Source organism: Brachyistius frenatus, unplaced genomic scaffold, assembly GCF_029030835.1.
Source record: "Brachyistius frenatus isolate BFR_SWC_R1_liver_20210118 unplaced genomic scaffold, ASM2903083v1 Contig_211, whole genome shotgun sequence".
Taxonomy (NCBI): Eukaryota; Metazoa; Chordata; class Actinopteri; family Embiotocidae; genus Brachyistius; species Brachyistius frenatus.
Genome location: NW_027210810.1, coordinates 248714 through 270109, shown reverse-complemented (window position 1 = coordinate 270109; position 21396 = coordinate 248714). Strand labels below are relative to the sequence as shown.

General features: G+C 45.9%; 2 protein-coding genes across 2 annotated transcripts; one reads left to right on the top strand and one right to left on the bottom strand.

The window, feature by feature from the left end:
- Positions 1 to 78: 78 nt before the first annotated feature.
- Positions 79 to 4150, bottom strand: tmub1 (transmembrane and ubiquitin-like domain containing 1). Its single transcript, XM_069719329.1, has 3 exons — positions 4086 to 4150; positions 2603 to 3120; positions 79 to 719 (listed from the first exon to the last, which is right to left on the bottom strand). The coding sequence occupies exons 2-3, from the start codon at positions 3076 to 3078 to the stop codon at positions 368 to 370; spliced, it is 828 nt and encodes a 275-aa protein (XP_069575430.1). The 5' UTR covers positions 3079 to 3120; positions 4086 to 4150; the 3' UTR covers positions 79 to 367.
- A 2351-nt stretch (positions 4151 to 6501) lies between these two features.
- Positions 6502 to 21084, top strand: asap1a (ArfGAP with SH3 domain, ankyrin repeat and PH domain 1a). Its single transcript, XM_069719264.1, is given in 29 exon segments — positions 6502 to 6831; positions 8440 to 8512; positions 8733 to 8863; positions 8955 to 9029; positions 9115 to 9164; positions 9250 to 9379; positions 9944 to 10029; positions 10152 to 10227; positions 10331 to 10417; positions 10811 to 10911; positions 11023 to 11092; positions 12404 to 12491; positions 12710 to 12758; positions 13189 to 13355; positions 13640 to 13773; positions 13910 to 14001; positions 14095 to 14281; positions 14646 to 14731; positions 14990 to 15105; positions 15501 to 15568; positions 15698 to 15805; positions 15895 to 16132; positions 16418 to 16588; positions 16681 to 16756; positions 17166 to 17230; positions 17369 to 17617; positions 17620 to 17816; positions 17904 to 18026; positions 18119 to 21084. Coding segments are annotated over 29 exon segments (3294 nt in total). The 5' UTR covers positions 6502 to 6705; the 3' UTR covers positions 18194 to 21084.
- The last annotated feature ends 312 nt before the right edge of the window (positions 21085 to 21396 follow it).

The following is a 21396-nucleotide window of genomic DNA, read 5'->3' as shown; positions in this document are numbered from 1 at the left end:
TTTGTCCTTCTAAACGAGGCCTGAACTTCACCATCTGTTAGACGACTTGAGTCTGATTGTTCAGAGACTCAAAAAAAACACGAGATAAATAAATGATTTAATAGATTTTGTCTTTAAAAGCTGAAAATCACAAATGACTTCCTCCATTCAGACACACAGAGACGGACAGACAGACAGACGGACAGACAGGTCTTGAAAACTCAAAATGTCAGAGGCACAATGATGATGTCAACCTAGAGACAAATGTGATCTAAAAATAATACAAATTAAAGTCCTTGTTTACACTCAGTGTCTCCATGGCAACAGAAACAAACATTAACTATCACAAGTGTCTGTTTTCCTCCGGCAGCAGCCAAACAGAGAGCCGCTAGCGCCGGTAGACTCCGAAGGCCACCAGGCTGAGGAAGATGGTGACTCCGACCAGCGAAGCGGTGGCCGGGGCGGTGAAGAACTGCCGGTACTGGATCTGACAGTACCACAGCACCGACAGCATGAGGACCAGCAGGGGGACCATCAGGCTGCCCACATTGAGGGCCACCTGCACCTGGTCGGCAGGCCGCGGCCCTCCCGCCGTCCCCCGCCCGGCGTGCTGAGAGATGTGGCAGTGCAGGACGCAGTTGTGGACCAGGTTCAGAGAGGCCAGAGTCTGAGCGTCGTCCTGCAGCAGCTGGCCCTGATAGATCAGACGAACCTGCTGCTCCTGACCCGCAAAGTAGGTCCTGAAAAATCGACAGAGACACGGCACACGTCAGATCCGGCAGAAAAACCACCGCTTCACCAACCAGTGAGGTGGGGTTTATCGGCTGTAGCATGAACTGCACTCACTGTGCGATTGTTCTGAAGCTTGTACACGCTTGTACAATGTCACATTGGCCACCAGGTGGAGCTCACACTAAATGACCCCTGAGCACTCCCCCACCCCCTCCTCACCAACAGTCCAATAAAGGTTATTAAAAGCAGACCATAACTACATGACAGAAAACTTGTCCGTGTCAAATTGTCCACTTCACTGCTTTGCGTGGTCACGTTAATTCACGGTTAAAGATTCGTCTATTATAACGTGGTTACGGCAGAGGAGGGGAATGCAGTACATTCAAAGTATGTTGTAATTAAAGATACATGCTGTAAATCTTAACATCGATAAAAGGTTTGTCAATTACAATGTTTACTCATCAGAATTGTTTATGCGACAGATAATAACTGACCTCTTCACAGCTTATAATCATGTCGCAGCGAAACATCCAAATCGTGTCTGAAATGATAGACAGCTGTCTGACTGTTCTTTGTAGCACATGATGAGAGGACAAGTGGACGATTTGAACACAGCACGTGTGTCTGTGTGGACAAAAGGCAAAACACCGACTGCTGTGCCCAGCAAAGATTGTTTATGAGGTGAAGATGCGTCACTCTCTACACCGCTGTACAACCAAAGTGTTTCTGTCGCTCCAAAAGAGTGAGAGGTCTTATCCATGCAACACATCAGCTGATTCAAAACCTCCCAGTTCAAACATTAATAATATAAAATCAATTCATCAATCAGGAGGACCTGAAGACAGCAGCTCTAAATACAGTGAACCCTCGCTATAACGCGGTTCACCTTTCACGGTCTCGCTGCTTCACGGATTTGCATCGTGCATTGTGTTCTGCATTCTGATTGGCTAAACAGTCTCTCCGCTTCTTCTCTACCTGTTTGTCAATAACGTTGCGGTTTAATATGTACACGTACGTAAAACAGCTCGCCAAATTAAAAATAATCGATGGTGGCATGTCGGTTTATAAGAATCTTTTTGCCCAGAAGAAAAAAGAGCGACAACAACTACCGATAACTATGTTCTTCTCTCGAAAAACCACACCTGCACCGCCGGCTTTAGAAGAAAGAACCGCTGCAGAGCGGAGTCAGGATGCAGCGGCTCAGTCAGAAGAGCAGTGAAATACACGAGTCACTATTTGTCCGACTGTACTTTGTATTTGTTTTCATAATCATTTTTCATTTTCTCCCGTTCTAATCCAATGACTCGGGTCGCAGTGGGCCGGTGCCGATCTCAGCAATTTGAAGCCTTCAGTTCGTATTGATGATTAAAATGATTATTTTACAGTACAGTAGTTATTTGTAAAAAAAACATTTATACAGTACTTTTATTTGTTAAACAAATGCTTGGGCTTGTAAAAAGGTTTTGTTCTTTGGTTTCAATGTATTATGGAGTATTTCATTGTATAATAATTGTAAAAAAAATAAAGGTTACTACTTCACGGATTTCGCCTATCACGGTCTCTATTTGGAACGTAACCCCCGCGATAAACGAGGGTTCACTGTATTTGTTCTGCTGCTGACTTGTCTCTGAGGATCCACTCTGATACTCAACCAATTATCAAAATAAGAAAAAAAAAACTTCATTAAATTCATCAATAGTTTCAATCCATCACAAATTAACCAAATTATCATTTTTCAAAATAAAAGACAGAATCATTATTTCCTGTCCTTTTTTTTTTGTTTCCTCTACTGAACTGAAAACATCCCAAACATCTGATGTAGAACTGTATTATGCTATATAGTACAGTGTAGTATTGTGAAATACTGTGTAGTACAGTGTAGTATTGTTACCGTTTGATGTATCCGATGGTGTCTCCTGGTTTGACCTGAGCTGTTCTCTCTGTGTCGTTCAGAAATTTTAATCTGACTACCATGTTCCTCTGAGACAACGTCTCTTCTTCTTCTCCTCCTCCTCCTCTGTTCCTCAACCCATCTTCTCCCCCAGCCTCCCCTCTCCCGCCCTCCTCCTCGGTGGAGGTGGTGGTGAGAGGGGTGTCCGTCACAGAGCTGTCATTCACAGGGCTGGAGGCTGAAGAAGAGACTGACGACGATGGACAGGGGGAGGACAAGGAGGTGGAGGAAGGGGGCGAGCTATGGTGGGTGGGGCCGGTCCTCTGCGAGGGGGTGGGGCCCGTGGAGGCGGCGAACAGGTGTTCTGGTGGCTCGGAGGTGCGGGTGGAGATCCAGGCGAGCAGCAGCACCATCAGCAGCAGCAGAGAGCCGAAAAGCAATGTCACCTCGTCTCCGACGCCTTCGATCAGAGCCATCGCCCACGGCAACGCCCACGCGGGGTCAGCACGGGGTCACACCTGCACACAAGGGTGGGGAGGGGGGGTAATCAATAACAACAAATCCTCTCCCATGGCACCTACATCCTCCAGAAACCTGTTGAGAAACCTGGATCACTACCAAGCTGAAGGGATCGATCCATCAGTCTGAACAGATCAATGGTCCCAGTTCAACCTGCAAAGCATTGTGGGTGAACAGGTGTACTCGTGCGAAACTTCAAACCTACCGCTGCTGTCACGTGCAGCTAAAGAAACTACGGACAAAGTGATCGATCAGTAATCAGAGGATCAGTTCTTCCAGGTCACACCTGAAGAAACGACGTTTCCATGGAAACACTTCAAGCCGACAGAGTGAAAGGACAAACAACGAATTGATTAGTTGGGTCAGTTTTGATAATCGAGAGGTTGTTTTCAGTTATTCTTAAAGTGTGTGATGACGTCACTTCCACTGATTTCCAACGAACCGATTCATCAACAGATTAAATAATTGCTAATTGCTGCTGCAACTGTGTGCAGGTGTGGAAGAAGAAACACTCGGGAGTTTTTGTTTGGTTTCTCTGTCGTCCTGTTGACCGGTCGGAGCAGATGGAGAACAGTAGACGCGTGCCGGTGTCTGATTATTGATCCTTTTGGTCTGTAAGGAGCTCAGACCGACACGTTGCAGGTGTGACTGACAGCTGTTAGCTCCGGTTAGCAGGTGGACTTCTCGGTCTGGACGCGAAGCCGCATCTCCACTTCTTTTTTTGTTTGTTTTAACATCCGAACAGTTTTAATCCGCTGGTTTGACCTGAACTCCCAGTAATTAAATAACAAAGAGTCTGCTAAACTCTTGCGCTAACTGCTAACTGCGTCCCAAACTCCCAGCCGGACAGGAAGTTAGCTGACGCCGGGCTACGTGCTAGCGGCGGCAAGCGTCTGCTCCTCGGCGAGCACTCGAGCAGATTCGGAGTCGGTCCGCGGAGAAAGGAGAGGGGGATAAAACTCACGGTTCAGTTTGGAAACCTCATATCACACGGCGTTAGCCCGCGGTGCTAACCAGGCTAATCTCCGCCACACTTCCTGCCGCCGCTCCGCCTCTTCTTCCAGGCTTCTGACGGGAGAAGAGAGCGGCGATGACGTCACGCTCCCCGAACCGCCCCCTGCTGGTCAAAATCAGGTACCGCATTCATTTTAAAAAAAATGGATTTTTAAACTTTTCCTCACTGCGATCGATAAGAAAGTAGTGAATCAGAGGCTCTTTAGTACGAGTTAAAAAAAAAAAAAAGTCTCCAGGAGGTGGTGTCGGAAGAATTTCACCCGGATTTATAGTCTGATAACGTACTAAAAAAAAAGCCCTTCAAGAACCGCGTATTATTCAAAAAAAAAAAAAAATAGACGAGAACAAGAACCCAAGGTTTGTTTTCAGCATATAGTCAGGCTCTGTGGAGTTTAAGTCATGAACTTCCTCAGAGACGGCTCACGCCTGGCACTTACTTACACGTATGATCGGATCAACAAAGGACGCGTGTTACTTCCGAATGGCAACCGACAGTTTGAGACCACATGACCATATTTGGACAGGCCGGGTCGGAGCCAGTAAAAATGTGACTTAATCATATGAGAAAACCTGAGGACACTTTGCCCGCTCACCTATAGGCCTGTCAATAAAACAGACACGCCCCCCCTCCACCCAAACATTACCGCTTTTTGCGGCCTAATATGTAATTAATGACTAATTTAAGATGGACTGCGAGAAAACTAATAAGAAGATTTTGGCGAATGATTAAAAAAATAAATAAAAAAATAAATAAAGATTGACTTAGCAATTCATGAGAAGTTGAATGGGAGTCTAGAGACAGAGAGTTTTTTGGAGCCAGCCCCTAGCTGCCCTCGGCGGTACTGCAGTTGAAGGCACTTCCTCGTTGGCCGAATACTTCAGACCCAGAAAGCTTCGTCCACTTTCATATACAGTTAATGGTGAGCTGCGGTGGGACATCCCATAATGCACTGAGCTCCACTCGAGGAAGATGGCCTCCCACATCTGAATCCGGTTCTGTTAAAAGATAGATTTATTTATTTATTTTCCTTCCAGCTTTCTTTCATGCTTGAGTTGTTGGGTTCCTCTCTATTATGTTTTAAGGTTATGTTTGTTTGTTCGAGATGACTTGTGTTTTCATTCTGCTGAAAACATTTATTTAACTGTGAATTTATGTAAACAGTCAACAACAACAACAAAAATTGTAAGTTTTTTATTTATTTATTTTGAAACAGGAAAAGAATCCAAATAAAAGCAGAGTCAGTGAGACGACACCGCCTCCGTCAGGTCAAAGTGGAGATTACCAAGCTGCTCAGACCTCAAAGTGTCCTCTGGAAAACCCAAACAGAAGCACAAAGCTTCACATCATCTGTGACAGCAGAACTCTGTGAACCAGTTGGAGGTGAAGACAACAACGACCTGATCAGTGCATCTTCATTGATTTAATATCCTTTTATTTATTTTTATTTTTATTTTGGGGGGGGGTGATTTCTGATGGAGTGAAACAGAAATTGTGGCATTAGATTTTATCTGAGTGTTTTTTTTTTATTTATTGTTCTGCTTCACTTTAATTATATTGATGCTTGAATGTGTCCGTGAACTTTGTTATTTTAATCTTTATAATTAATAATCATTATTGGCCTGCGGCGTGACGCATGCGCACTCCTTCTCCATCATCGGGCTCATACAGGAGGAGTGTCAAGTGGCGGAAATTTACCAGATAATGCGCGATTTGTCTTTCAAAATGAAAGAATCACTTTAACGAAGTAGAAAAAAACCCAGCTTTGTTTGAACCTGATTACTGTTCTATTCATTGATTTCACCTGTTTTAATTATTTTTGCTTACTTATTGGTGATTTTATTTTATACATATTCTCGCTGCTGCTGTTTATAACTGTATTTTTCAGTTTGAAAAGTAAGAACAGTTGTAATAACGTGAATATTAAACACAACAGAATACCGGAATATATAGGGCCTGGGTCTTGAGGAAAAAAAGGGGTTGTTGGGTCCCTTCTTACCCCAAATAAACATGACAGTGTCCTTATTCCTCTGGACACCAAGTAACCAGTCAGCACTTGATCTGATCAGACAATGAATCAGCAACAGTTTTCAGTGTTTTAACTCGGTTTACTTCTTTGGGCTGGAGAAGCGATTGTGCTCTGACTCTACAAGATTGCGTGGAGTTGAATTAGCTGCAGTGTACATTTTAATCTACTTTTGCACCAAACGTTACCAATACAGGTGTTGTAGAGTCAGGAGTGTTTCCCGTCTTGACAGTCAAGATGTTTCACAACCTGGGCAGCCCATGACAAACATTTTCTTCACAACGTTTTCCGTCCTAGTTCTTTTTAATAAACGCTTTTATTTTGAAAGTATGGCCGGCGTCACGTGCTGCACGGTGTGTGACTTGACGGCAGGAGGAATGAATCATCAGGAGGAGACAGAAAGTGGACCGATGAGACACTCGGAGGACATCTGAACTGAGACCAGCTGCAGCAACCCTCTGCGGTCTGACACAGCCGCAGGTCCCTGAACGCACCGATTTGGTCCCACTGGTCCCTCCGTGTTCGTCTTGTGTTTGCCCGTGAAGGATGCCGGATCACATCTCAGTGAGTGAGTTCCTGTCCGAGACCACCGAAGACTACAACTCCCCCACCACGTCCAGCTTCACCACCCGGCTGCAGAGCTGCAGAAACACCGTCAGCATCCTGGAAGAGGTCGGCTGCCTGTCTGTCTGTCTGCTGCCTGTCTGTCTGTGCTTCTGTCTGTAGCTGCCTGTCTGTGCTTCTGTCTGTCAGGGCGAGTCAGCCCTGTGAACCCGACTCTCCTTCACTGGTCACCGGCCTAAAGCACCGCTCTCCCGGTGCCAAGAATGATGCAGGAATCAGTCAGCCAACCTCTCTTCATATTTCTGTTAATTTAACACTCCTCGGTTTACCAGAGGCGGCTTGCAGCCAAACAGTGAATTCTCAGACTGTTTTGTAAACCAAACGTCCCTCCTCCTGCAGTTCGGCTCACACGAAGCGTTATTTCATTCAATGAAATCCTTGAATGTAGTAATTGGTTTCGGTGCTCTCTGTCGCCCCCTGCGGTCTGTTTTTGCAGAGTGAGACTGCGGGAAAAACAAGCCAGCTGCTGCTCAAAGTTGATTTCCCGAAGAGCCCGCTGATTGGTGCATGGCACGTTCCCCGGGCTGAACATCGGCTCGCACAGGCAACAAAAAAGGGACCAGTAACTGTCCGTCATCTGTCTTCTTGTTTACGTCTGCCAGTGAATCGTAGAAGTGTGAGATTTTTGAATGGACTTTGGTTGAAGGGTTTGTCTGTAGCAGACAACGTCACCTTGAAGGCTCCCAGCGGGCAGCAGCGGCCTGACTGCAGCTGTCTGTAGATGATCGTGGATGGTAATCTAAACAGTGGATTAAACTATGTTTTTTTTAAACATCTATTACATTCAAACCAAGCGAGTGCACACAGTGCTGATTAAACCACCAGATAAATCCCTCTGGTTTTTTTTTTTACTTTTTAGTTTTTAAAGCTGCTGTCTGGTGAGACATTCCTGCACTGGCCAGGTGAATAAACACCGAGCATGCTCACTCGACACTTCCTGTTTAGCCCAATGCTAACTTCAACAAGTCATGCTGATCTTCTAGATTTTCCAAATGTAAACAGACTGAATGGATCGAATTCAGACAGTCATTTTGCACTTAAAACAAATTATCCACCGTCTCTACAGCTGCAGTAGAGACCGGGTAGAATACAGCGAAGTCTGTGACGTAAACGTGTTGTTGTAATTACTCTCATTGCCTGAAGGGGGAGGCACCATTAGTTTAGTGTTAATTAACCTCAAAAATAGGGTGTGGTTTTGGGATGTCACAGCAGAAATCTCAGGCTGACCACGATGTCGGTTTATTTGCAGTCAGTAATTCATATTAGTGTAAAAATACAGCAGGACCTGAACGCAGCATGAGACTATGTGGACTCAGCCGTGCTACGTTCACAGACTTGAAGACAGATATTTGATGAAGGTGATAATGATTATGATGGTCAAACCACATGGTCGCCTTGACGACCTACATCCTCTGGCCAGGTTCCCGTGGCAACAAGTCTCTCTCTCTCTCTCTCACCTATCTGTCTCTCACCCATTTTTCTCTCACCTGTCTGTCTCCCACCTGTCTCTCTCTCCCTTGTCTGTCTCTCATCCGTCTTTCTCTCTCACCCGTCTCTCGCCCATCTGTGTCACCCGTCTCTCTCTCATCCGTTTTTCTCTCACCTGTCTCTCACCCGTCTCTGTCTTACCTGTCTCTCACTCCTGTCTGTCTTCAGGCTCTGGATCAGGACCGCTCGTCCCTCCAGAAGGTGAAGAAGTCGGTTAAATCCATCTACAACTCGGGTCAAGGTATTGATCCGGATCAGGTTGTTGTTGGTTGTGATCAGATCTGGAGCTGAGTCATCAATTTAATTAGCTGACTCACAGAAGCAGATTTATTTTTGTTATTGTTGATGTTTTAGTTATAATAATAATTATCCTAATTTTTTTTTCCTTTCTGTTAACGTTGTTTTTGTTGTTTACATTCTTTGTTGATGTTGATGTCGCTGTTGTTGTTGTGATGGAGCAGAGCATGCTGGGAACCAGGAGAACTTCAGCCAGGCTCTGGAGAAACTGGGAGGGAGCAGCTCCGAACTGGGAGCGGCCTTCGTTAAGTTCTCCTGCCTCGTTAAAGAACTGGCTGCTCTGCTCAAGAACCTGGTAAAGACCCGGCCGTCAATCAACAATCAATAATCGGTGCAGGACGATCAGCTGTGAGGTGGTCGGATTAAATGTGTCCTGTGTTGTTCAGCTACAGAGTCTGAGTCACAACGTGGTCTTCACCCTGGACTCGCTGCTGAAAGGAGATCTGAAAGGAGTCAAAGGGGTGAGACCGTTTTAAAGATGGTTCTTTCTCTCGGACTGGTCAGTTCCTCGGTTCTGATTGTTCTTCCTCTTTGTTTGGGTTTCAGGATCTGAAGAAACCTTTCGATAAAGCCTGGAAGGACTACGAGACCAAGTTGTGAGTCGGTCTGAAATCAGGCTTTTTAGATCCGGTGTAATCGTTGCGCTCCGAGATCAGATTTAATTTGATCGTCTGTTTTCAGCACGAAGATCGAGAAGGAGAAGAGAGAGCACGCCAAGCAACACGGGATGATCCGCACCGAGATCACCGGAGCTGAGATCGCTGAGGAGATGGAGAAAGAGAGGAGGCTGTTCCAGCTGCAGATGTGCGAGGTAGAGCCGTTTAGCGCCCCCCGCAGGCCGCAGAGCTCATTACAGCCTGAATCACTCATGAAGGTTTATCTGCATTTGTTTGAGCTCAATAAACAAGCGAAGCTCGAACAAATGAACAAATGCCAGATTACTCTTCAGTAGAAGAGTCGACACTTGACCTGAGAATTCATTCGTGAACTCGAGTTGAGAGTTTTTTGTTTATAATCTCAAAATGTGAGGCTCGACATGAAATGTATACTTGGACTTTATAGATTAGATTTGACTTTATTAATCCCACAGTGGGACGATTTACTCATCACAGCAGCATAGAGAAGACAAAAAAAAAAAAGTGCACACAATATGAACAAATTTACAAATACTTATGAGATAGGAAATAAGGTAGATAAAAATAAGTATTTTAGAAAAAAATTAAATAAGAGCAATGAATACAAAATACACACAGACGGGGCTCGGACTTGCTGGAGAAGACTTAAACGTGTTTTTTTTGCGGTGATGACCTCGTTGTGACATCACAGCATCTCTCGGTTGTGCAGTTTGATTGACAGCTGTGTCTCTGTCCGACAGTATCTGATCAAAGTGAACGAGATAAAGACGAAGAAAGGCGTCGACCTGCTGCAGAACCTCATCAAGTATTACCACGCTCAGTGCAAGTAAGACCCGCAACGTCAGCTTTAAATCTGCGGTTTATTTTGAAATGTCTCTGAGCTTCCTGTTGTGTTTAAATCTTCTATTTATTTTTGAAATGTCTCTGAGCTTCCTGTTGTGTTTCCAGTTTCTTTCAGGATGGTTTGAAAACAGCCGACAAACTGAAGCACTACATCGAAAAACTGGCCGCTGACCTGTTCAATGTAAGACCACTTTATTAACACAATAAAAGCATTCTGACTGGCCGACAGGTGAGCCGACAGGTGAGCCGACAGCGACAGGTGTTTGTCTCTCCCGTGTCCACAGATCAAACAGAATCAGGACGAGGAGAAGAAGCAGGTGACAGCTCTCAGAGATCTCATCAAGAGCTCCTTACAGCTGGACCAGAGGGAGGTACAGCACCTGGGGAAAGGGGGGAGGGGCCTAACGGGACAGGCGGGGCCTTACTCAGTTAGCTGTGTTTGCTATGTTAGCTCAGTTAGCACATTTAATTCTGCTAGCTTAGCGAGCTCCGTTAGCTCTAAAAGCCCCAATGATGTTCGGCGAATGCATCCGCCTCACTCAGGCAGTGACCTTTGACCTCTCTCTGTTTCTTCTGCTTCCTGTGGCTGAAGTCCAGGAGAGTGAGTCTCCTAAACTTTACTTCACATCATCTTCCACTCCGTATGTGTTTAACATGGTGTGTGTGTGTGTGTGTGTGTGTGTGTGTGCGTGTGCGTGTGCGTCGTTGTTTACACGCGTGTGTCAACGTATGTGTTGATGAACTGTACCGTGTTGTGTCCTCAGGACTCTCAGAGTAAGCAGAGCGGCTACAGCATGCACCAGCTGCAGGGGAACAAGGAGTTTGGCAGCGAGAAGAGAGGATACCTGATGAAGAAGAGCGACGGGTGCGACACGCTGGAAATTCATTATCTCTTATTAACCTGTAAATTATTTATCTGTGATTAAATCTGGAAGTTAGGACTCAGTCTGCGTGTGTTTTGTTTTTTTCTCTCCAGGCTCAGGAAGGTGTGGCAGCGACGGAAATGTTCAGTGAAGAGCGGCATCCTCACGATTTCTCACGCTACAGTAAGTATCGCATCGCTTATTATCGTTACTGATTGATCTGACATCACTTCACCCTCTTAACACCCATTGTTTTTTTTGTTTTTTTTTAATTAAAACTGAGATTTGACAAGCAGGTACTTCACAACACTTTTTATGTCCTTATAATTGGCGCCAAACTGTGTTGGACTTTCTGTGAAATATTCTTTTATTTACAAATAAACTGCAGTGGATGTTTTTTTGGGGGGGATATTCTGAGGAGAGTTTGCAGGTGCGGCAGGAACATGATGTGTCGAGGTGTTTCTGAGAAGTCCCGCAGGGCTCCCATCCCGGATCCTCTGTTGTTTCACTTCAGAAAACGCTGAGCTCAGCAGGATCTCTGGTTTTAATGGCGCCTGATTCAGCTTTCGGTCACATGATGAAATATTGATTAGCTGGTCTGGAGTCAGATTACATTCAATTACTTGATTCTGATCAGAAACACACCGAGGTTGCACTGCCGGTTTTCATGTTTCAACCTGTTAAATGCCAAAACCATCAGTGATCCCATTTATTGATCATTTTATGAATTACAACTTCCCTTTCTGTTCATTTCTGTTCAAATCGACCTGCAGAGAGCGAATCCATCAGTGTCGAGGCGGGAGTTATATTACGATGAAGTGATGCAGCTCAGAGTAAAGACTCTCCGTGGTGGTGCGTTCAGGAACACTCTGACTTTTGCTCCGTGTTTCTGAATGCGGATGGAAACATTCCTGCTGACTATTAATGTTGCTATTTTGCAGACCGTATTTTTTCAGAGAAGGATGATGGTGATGTCTTGTCCTGCGATGCTTTCTCAGTCACATAACTTATTGATGAAGCGCATCCATCCCCAATGGAGGCAGCAGAGTGGAGACATGTGATCGAGGAGAGCAGTTATGGGAAGTGTTTGGATCCATGATGGACTCTGGCCTGTGCTTCGCTGTGTGTGGTTATAGTTCGATATTTGGGTCAGAATTTTAACTCATTCTCTCACATATAAGAAAAGCACCTTTCGGTGGTTCTCAGAGGTCTTTGAGGAGTTTTGGAACCCGATCCTCTTGCAGCGATTCTTGGAGACACAAGTTTATTATGTTTGTCCAGTAAAAAGCTTCGACTTGTAGCAATAAATACAATAAAGTCAATTTAATGAGTTTCCTCTACGATGACGCAAACACCATAAATCTGGAGAGATTTTATGATGACCGCGGAGGCGGTGCCTTGTGGTCATTATTATTTGGGGTGAGCTCAGTTATACACGTATAACTAACACATATTTAAAAAGTTCAAGCTTGGTTCAATAAAAATCTGTTTCAGTCCAACAGGCAGCCGGTCAGACTGAACCTGCTCACCTGTCAGGTGAAACCCAGCATGGAGGACAAGAAATGCTTTGACCTCATCTCCCGTAAGAACAGCAGTTCTTATAAACGTCTAATTTCATACATTTAAATGGTTGGTAATAATTCTGAAAGCTGAATTTGTATGAAACAGACTTTAGTTTAATGGGCAACTTGTTTTCACATGGAAACAAACTGTAGGCGCCCACACAGCAGGGGGCGCTGCTGCACAGAAGGGGGTTAGGACTTGTGAGACAGGCTGATATTGTTCTTCTATGTCGTGCAGATAATCGGACGTACCACTTCCAGGCTGAAGACGAGCAGGAGTTTGTCAGGTGAAACATTTTGAAACAAACAAAAAAAAAAAATCGCCATAATTTTTTTGTTGGCATTTTACCGTTATTTTGAAAGTCTAGACAACGACAGGAAACAACGACAAATAGACATGTGACTACAAACTGTCAGAAATATTAATAGTATTAATAATAATAATTTACGACCAGACTGTGTGCATTCATGATTGGTGGGCGGAGTCATGGTGGTGAGGCCCCGCCTCCTGCCCCACCCTTCCACATAAAGCTAAAAGCACAACCAGAGACTAGGGAAATGTAGCTGATGGACAGCTGGCTAGTTACTGATCAATATTAGCATTTCAGCTCCATTTGGAGGAAAAGCAGTTATTGATTAACTGTGTGTGTGTGTGTGTGTGTGTGTGTGTGTGTGTGTGTGTGTGTGTGTGTGTGTGTGTGTGTGTGTTTGTCACAGCTGGGTGTCTGTGCTGACCAACAGTAAGGAGGAGGCCCTGAATGTTGCGTTTCAGGGCGGAGCTCAGAGTTCAGGTGTGGAGGAGGAGGACGAGCTCACCAAGAGCATCATCGATGAGGTGCTGCGGTCGCCTGGCAACGACACCTGCTGCGACTGTGGAGCCGCAGGTGTGTGTGTGTGTTTTACTGTTGTTGTGGGGACAGAAATCGGTTCCCAGTCACAGAGTGGGAACCCGAAAGATAAATGAGGACGTGTTAAATGTGTCTCGGACATCTCGGTGGTTTGTGGTTCAGCTCTGAACTGGACTGTGATGGATCGTGTGTGTGTGTGTGTGTGTGTGTGTGTGTGTGTGTGTGTGTGTGTGTGTGTGTGTGTGTGTGTGTGTGTGTGTGTGTGTGTGTGTGTGTGTGTGTGTGTGTGTGTGTGTGTGTGTGTGTGTGTGTGTGTTCAGATCCTCGCTGGGTCTCCACCAACCTCGGCGTTCTGACCTGCATCGAGTGTTCAGGGATCCACAGAGAGATGGGCGTCCACGTGTCCCGGATCCAGAGTCTGGAACTGGACAAACTGGGAACCTCCGAACTGCTGGTACCATCAGCTGTCTGTCTGTCTGTCTGTCCACTGTCCTGTCTGCTTCTCACTCCGCTTTGTTTGTAGTATTTATACTTCCTTCCTTCCTTCCTTCCTTCCTTCCTTCCTTCCTTCCTTCCTTCCTTCCTGTCAGCTTGCCAGGAATGTTGGGAACTGTAGTTTTAATGAGATCATGGAGTCCAGCCTGCCGTCTCCGTCTTTGAAGCCGACAGCCTCCAGCGATATGTACGTGTCTTTATGTTTGTATGCGAATATGCACACGCTACTTCTGTCAGTCACACGCGTGTTCATCAGTCGAGCGTGTCGTTGTGTCTGCAGGACGGCGAGGAAGGAGTTCATCAACGCCAAGTACATCGACCGCAAGTTCGTCAGGCGCACCGTCTCCGCGGCGACCAGCATACCGGACGAGCTCAACGAAGCGGTGCGATCCCGGGACCTGCTGTCAATCATCCAGCTGTACGCTGAGGGGGCGGTGCTTCTGCAGCCCCTGCCACAATCGGGCAAGGTGGGCTGGACTTCAGACATAGGTGTCCACGGGGAGGGACTGTGTCAACGTGGTCATTAGAAGGTTTTTTCTTTCCATTAGGAGGTTTTAGGAGGTTTCAGATATTCATGATGATGTCTTTGTGTATTTTCTGAAGAAATTCAAGATCACTTAAGAGTGCTTTTAGGGCGTTTTAGAGGAATTTAAAGGGTGCTGTAATATATTGCAGGATTTTTTTTTTTTTAAAATTTTTTTATAGACTTCAGGAGGTCTGTTAATAGTTTCTAAATGGTGTGAATCAGTTTTTCAGGTCCATACAAAAGGTTTTAGGTCAAGGCGGGATGTCAGGGTTACTTGTTTTAACATGTTGTTGTGTTTTCTTCAGGAAGCAGGAGAGACGGCTCTTCACTACTGTGTACGGAAAGCCGATCACTCCTCCCTCCACCTGGTGGACTTCCTGGTCCAGAACAGGTAAGAAATATTTCTGAGTTGCAACCTGACGGATATTACCACTGATAGCAGCTTCATCAGTCACAGATCAAACATCTGCATCTTCCAAAGGCCTGAAACAGCAGCTGGACGTCCAGTACCCGTTTTCACCAGCAGATGTTAATGGTCTGTGATATAGTGTGTGTTTGTGTGATGGTGTGTGTGTGTGTGTGTGTGTGTGTGTGTGTGTGTGTGTGTGTGTGTGTGTGTGTGTGTGTGTGTGTGTGTGTGTCCCCGCAGTGGAAACCTTGACGGACAGACAGACGGAGGAAACACAGCTCTGCATTACTGCTGTCTGTACAACAAACCGCAGTGTGTGAAGCTGCTGCTGAGAGGAAAACCTGACATCCACATCAGTAAGAGCACACCAGGAACAAGAAAGCTTTATGCTAAGCTAGGCTAGGCTAACACATCGCTAGGCTGGGTTCAGCACGGTGTTGCATTAAATTTGAGTTTTCACCAAAACGTTTAGTTTCAGGAACTGAACGACAACTTAAGGCTCCTTCAACAGTTTGTTATCCATAGACAAATTACTGAGCTGAAAAATTTAAAAGCTATTCTGCTTCGTCATCGGTCATCGTCCGGGTTTCTTTCTCAAAATGGTGGTTGGAAAATGCTGGAAAAAAAAACCTGAAGTACGCAACCAATCAGCAAGGTGCAGTGCTGTTAGCCCCGCCCCCTAGAGTTCCTGACCCCTCGGAGAGTATTACTTCAAAATGTCATGTTGTTTTTTTGTCCTGTCTCTTCTTAGCCAATCAGGGAGGAGAGACGGCTCTGGACTTGGCCCGCAGACTGAAGATCTCTCAGTGTGAAGAACCGGTAAGAACCGGGACCGGAACCGCAACCAGAACACGTCATTCACCTGTCAAACATTTTAGCAGAAAGAATAAAGTGATTCAAACTATTACTGACTAACTCTACAAAGCTGAAGTTCTTGTCTGTCTCCAGCTGGTGGAGGCGGTGTCCGGCAGGTTCAACCCTCACGTTCACGTTGAATACGACTGGAACCTCCGACTGGACGAACTGGACGAAAGCGACGACGAACTGGACGACAAGGTGACGCCGGGGCAAACCGAAGACCGATCGACTTGGATTTCTAATGACGGCATTAATGACCTCGTGTCCTCCTCCTCTTCCTCCTGCAGCCCAGTCCGGTGAAGAAGGAGCGCTCCCTCCGTCCTCAGAGCTTCTGTCCGTCCTCCAGCGTTTCCTCTCAGGAGAAACTCTCTCTGCCGGCCTCCTTCGTTCCTCCTCACAGAGACAAGCAGCGTCTCTCCTACGGGGCGTTCGCCAACCCCGTCTACAGCACCTCCTCCGACACTCCTCCGTCTCCAGGGCCCGACATCTCAGGACCTTCGGCGGCCGCCAGGAGCCAGGGCAGAGGTAGGAGGCCCCTAGTTCAGTCATTCAAGATTTCTTTGTACCAGTGTTTCTGGAAGAGGTTCCTGGTTTCCCTGAGAGATTAGTTTGCCTTGATTTGTGGGTTTGAGTTAGACAGGTTGCCGTGGGAGACCAGGTTTCCGCGAGGATTTGTTTCTGGACATTTAAAGGTGCCATCGCTGCTGACGTTTTCTGGCCTTTTCATGAGCGGTTCTTTCTATCTGTTAATCACGGATCAACTTAGTTCAGCATTAAATGTATAAAGTCCCTGATTGGTTCCTCCCTTAGGAGGTCCACCCACCTCCCTCCCCCTTACCTCCCAGACCAGCGTGGGAGGGGGCGGGGCTGCGGGAGGAGGAAGCTCCACCCTGAAGAAGAGGCCCCCTCCACCTCCACCCGGACACAAGCGCACCTTATCCGACCCCCCCAGCCCCGTCCTGCAGGGACCTGCCGGTAAAGGTAAGACTGCGGCACCTCGGTCGCACTCCTCAAACCATTTCAAACATTTTAACCTTTGACCCCTGATGTAAATCGAATTGTTCCTCGCACAGGAAGTGAGATGACGCCTCCACCTGGAATCAGGACGTCACCTGCCAACAGGTTTGAGGGACTCCAGCAGCAGCAGAGGTACTTTTTGCTTATAAAACATTTCAGACACACGTCCGTGAAGATCTTCAGTCATCCAGGTCACACTTACACTCAGAGTTATTTAGTTTCACTGCTCATCCACGAGGCGTCTTTGTTTCGGTTGTTGTTGGTTCAAGCCTCCAAACCTCGGTTAACATTTCTAACTGAACTCAGACAGTTCCTCAAACGTACCCTTTGGTTTCTGGAGCTTGCGGTGCTGCCTGACGGGCTGAATTCAGGGCAACACATTAACACCTGCTTCCTATAAACAGACTGTCACAGGAAGAATCAAAACTATTTACTTCCACATTCCTAAATAAAACTGCCTGAACTACAAAGGAGAATTTGTTGAATCTGTACGATATGAAGCTCAGTATGGTGACCTTTGACCTCTGCTGACCTTCTCCAGCACAACCTCAAGCAACACCAAGTCCACACTGGGACCCAGAGTTCTTCCCAAACTACCTCAGAAAGGTGAGACAGATTTGATCCCACTGGGTTCTGATGGTTCTGTTCTGGAACCGGTTCAGATTTGGTTTCACCAATTAGCCGTCCAACCTGCCACTGGACGTTAAACCTCTTCTGGCCTCTCTGTCTTGTTTCGTTTCTCAGTGGCTCTCAGAAAGATTGACACCATCCACCTCCAGTCTGTGGACAAACCCGGCCCGCCTCCCTCCTCTCCCTCCTCCCAGCTCGACCCCCAGAAATCTCCTCCCTTCATCGACGCCTCCCCTAAAGCCCCCCTCGCCCACACCGACTCCTTCCAGAGAGCCCCGTTGGCTGAGAAGCCCCAACTGTCCGACCTCCCCCCGAAACCCCTCCTCAAAGACCTACCCCCTAAACCCCACATCACAGACCTCCCCCCAAACCAACGCTCAGCGCCAGACTTGGCCCCGCCCCCGCTGCTACGGAAACACAGGGGTCCAAGATGGCGGCGGAAGAAAGCCAGGCGTCTGTCCAGCAGGCGGACCTGTCGCCGCGACCGGCGTCCGAGTCCGCTGATGAGTCCCCGCCCGGCGCCGTGGAGATGCCCGTCCCTCTACCGCGAAAAATCAACTCTGTGAGGCCCCTTTTCAACTTCACCGATGGTCTCAAAGTTCGTGTCTAAAGATACGGTGAGACGTTTTCATGTCTTTGGTCTCCGCAGGTGAAGAGCAAAGCGCGGCGGGTGAAAACCATCTACGACTGTCAGGCCGACAACGAGGACGAGCTGACCTTCACCGAGGGGGAAGTCATCATCGTCACGGGAGAGGAGGACCAGGAGTGGTGGGTAGGTAACGCTCAGCTTCGTCCTCATCTTCATCACAGAGGAGACAGTTTAACGGGGTCTGTAGGATCAACATCCGTCTGGTGTTTTCTCAGATGGGGCACATCGAAGGACAGCCGGAGAGGAAAGGCGTCTTCCCCATGTCCTTCGTTCACATCCTCTCCGACTGAGAGCCGCAGGGGACGAGTGTGAGGCCGCACTGCCACGAGCCCCGCCCACCTGCCCGAGGTCACGCGGTCAGTTGGTCGGTAAGGTGCTGACCAACGGTAAAACAAATTAACGAAAGCCAGCCGCTGTTATTGAATATTTGCTGTAAATAGACCTCATTAGTCGCCCGACAGTGTTACCATAGCAACCCAGCATGCAGGCCATAGCGACGGAATCTACAGAGAAGGAAAAAGACACGGGTGAGAGGTCAGAAAAACCTAAAGCGTTAAAACCTCTGAGGAGAAGGGAATCTGATTGGTCAGAGTCGTCGGAGTCGATAGCGCCCCCTGCTGGCAGCTCATCCCACACAAGCACAAGATAACAGAAGACGAGGCACAACGTTAACGTGATGGTTCACTGCATGCAGTCCAGGTGGGACCAAACAGGCATTACTTCTTTCACAAAAGCACAAAAAAAACATTCAGGGTCTTCTTCTGCAGGATCAAACCGAGCGTCTCCTGATTGCTCAGCTCAGTTCAGATAAGAGAGGTTTACTGGAGTCTTCTTCTGGAATCATTTCACATCACTGTGGACTCTGTACTCTCAGATGGGGGCCCCTGAAGGTCACGGCAAGTCCACCATAACATGCATAACACTGTGTCGTGATTCAGCCGGGCCCCTTTCTCTGCGGACCAGAGGGAACACATGTTAACCTTCAGCCCACAGCTGCTCAGATACTCACGAGTCCAACGTGAACATGTGCAGCCGAGGCAGGAAGCTGTAGCAGAACGTCAGCACTGAGAAAACTGATAACAGATGAAGAACATCAAATGAACTGTAAATTAATACAGTTTTACCTGCTTTTACACATTCAATGCAAACTGAACTCATCGAGACATTAAACCCGGAGCAGCTGCACGCTAGTATGTGAACGCCTCCGTCAGCTGGACGGTAAACAAACAAAGATAAACATCCGCTGGTGTGAAAGAGACGATCCGGAGCTGATTCTGAAGACAATAACTCGTGTGTTTGACATCTTTTCAGGGTAACTTCTGTCAGCGTGACTTTTTCCTTCTCTTCAGATTCCTCTAAACTGTGACCGGACGTACTGTCTGTCTGCGTTTCCGTCTCTGTGCAGACACACCTGTCACCCGAAACACGTTGACGGACAGCTGCCGCTTCATCCGGTTTCATCTCGGCAGACTCGCGTTCCTTCGTCTTGGTCTGAAAAAGTTTTAAAAATATACTGGCAACTTTTCCCTCAGTTGTTTCTGTCAAACCCACAAAGGGATTATTTTCAACTTTAGAGGAGTTGATTCCCAGGGTGTAACGCTGAAAGAAAACATCCAATCAGAGAGCTTCAGACTTATTTATTATTAACAGTGGAGGACCCAGAACCGAGCTCTGTGGTACACCAGAGAGAAAACCGAGAAACTTCTGTTTTAAAGACAAAAATAGATTCAAGATGGCTTTTTTTTTCTGAAAACTCGGATATTACAAATTTGTTGTGGCGCCTCCAAACAACCAAACACACTCCAGACTTACTGTTAAATCTGAAACAACTATCCATTAATTTATACATTAAAAAGACCTAAATTATCACTGATTTGCACCTCAAAAACACAAATATAATCCAATAAACCAAAACTAAATTCAGGTCCATAGTTTCTGTTATTTTTATAAATCAAGATTAATCCATGCAGAAATATAATAAATGTTTCAAATAAAATATGTAAACAGAAAAGTTTTCAATGAGGCTCTCTGACATTCCTGATTTTGACATGTTGAGTGTTTAGTTTTGTGCTTTCAGGGTTATTTAAGGGGATTTTTAGGGTTAAGGGAAGTAAAAATATGACTTGTGAGCTCATCAGCGGATGTTTGGTGATTTGTTGTGATAGAATCGGAGTGTTTGTGATGACGTAATGATGAAAACCGGTCGTGTTGTTGAACTTTGTGTTCACTTTGACTAATTGAACAGAAAATGTGGACGTTTATGGAAAATGATATCTTCATATATCCCCAACAGGATGACGACAGCTAGCTCTATCGCAAGAGAAAAAAAAAAAAAAATCCTGATTTACATGTTGACTTTGGTTGAGACAGAAAACAATACGATTTTTTTTTAAATGTTTGATGTCATTTTTGTGTATAGAAATCTTCCTGTCCAGCGTGCATGGCTATAATAACTCCATTAACCAAGCTAGAGTATTTATTCGGTATTTTGTATGACTAAGTAATCAGTAAGAAGCAGATTTATAACCAACCAGTCGAACGTAGAAACTATGTTTTCACTCCAGCTTTGATTTTCAAACTGCAGCTTTCACTGCTGTTGACGCGCAGAGTGGCTATCTTGGATTTGTAAGCTCGGGGCCGGTGAAGTTCTTCAGACTTTCCGAGGTTGGAAATCTGACTTCAGGGGACGTTCCGGTTAAAATGTCAGACTTTAAAGCTGTGGATTGAAACACCTCATGACTCATTATGCCAGGTTAACAATATTAGCCATGTAGCATTTAGCCTTCTTATTTACAGGAGCCCGACAGCTCCCGAAGAGCGATTTACACTTTTATTAATGTGTTATCAAGTATAAACCATATCGAGACATCATACGTTCTCATGTCTTTAGGAAACATATTCTTAAGACTGGTAGCAATGGGAATAACCTGTAGGGACACTGCAGCTAATATACTAATAAGGTTAATACTGTCACTAGCATGTGGGAGCGAGTTTAAGAATAAACACGTTGAATTAAGTTTGAGTGAATCCACTGTGATTCATTTTAAATGAACTCATTAAGTTTGAGTGAATCCACTGTGATTCATTTTAAATGAACTCATTAAGTTTGAGTGAATCCACTGTGATTCATTTTAAATGAACTCATTAAGTTTGAGTGAATCCACTGTGATTCATTTTAAATGAACTCTTCATAACTGCTGATCACCCGTTGACTTTAAACTCAACGCCCTCCAGAAGCTTTAATGTTGTTTGTCCCATGCGACTAAACCTGCCACTGTCTGAGAAATGATAAGCGCCCAGATATATATTTCATTCCTGCTATCTCATCTTTGTTATCTTGGTAGATAACCTCTGTGTTACCTAAGCAGTCTTGATTAAAATGTAATTCCCACCGTGTCAGGTCCGAGTGCTCGTTATCTTACTGCAGCTAAACTGATGAAGCCTTTTTTTCTTTTTTTTTAATGGGTCGATGCTGAAAGCTGAATGACAAAAT

Excerpts from the sequence above, each read along its gene's own strand:
- tmub1 (XM_069719329.1), bottom strand. The coding sequence starts at position 3,078 with ATGGCTCTGATCGAAGGCGTCGGAGACGAGGTGACATTGCTTTTCGGC. Across the intron at positions 720-2,602 it reads ACCATCGGATACATCAAACG|GACCTACTTTGCGGGTCAGG; the intron begins GTAACAATACTA and ends TCGATTTTTCAG.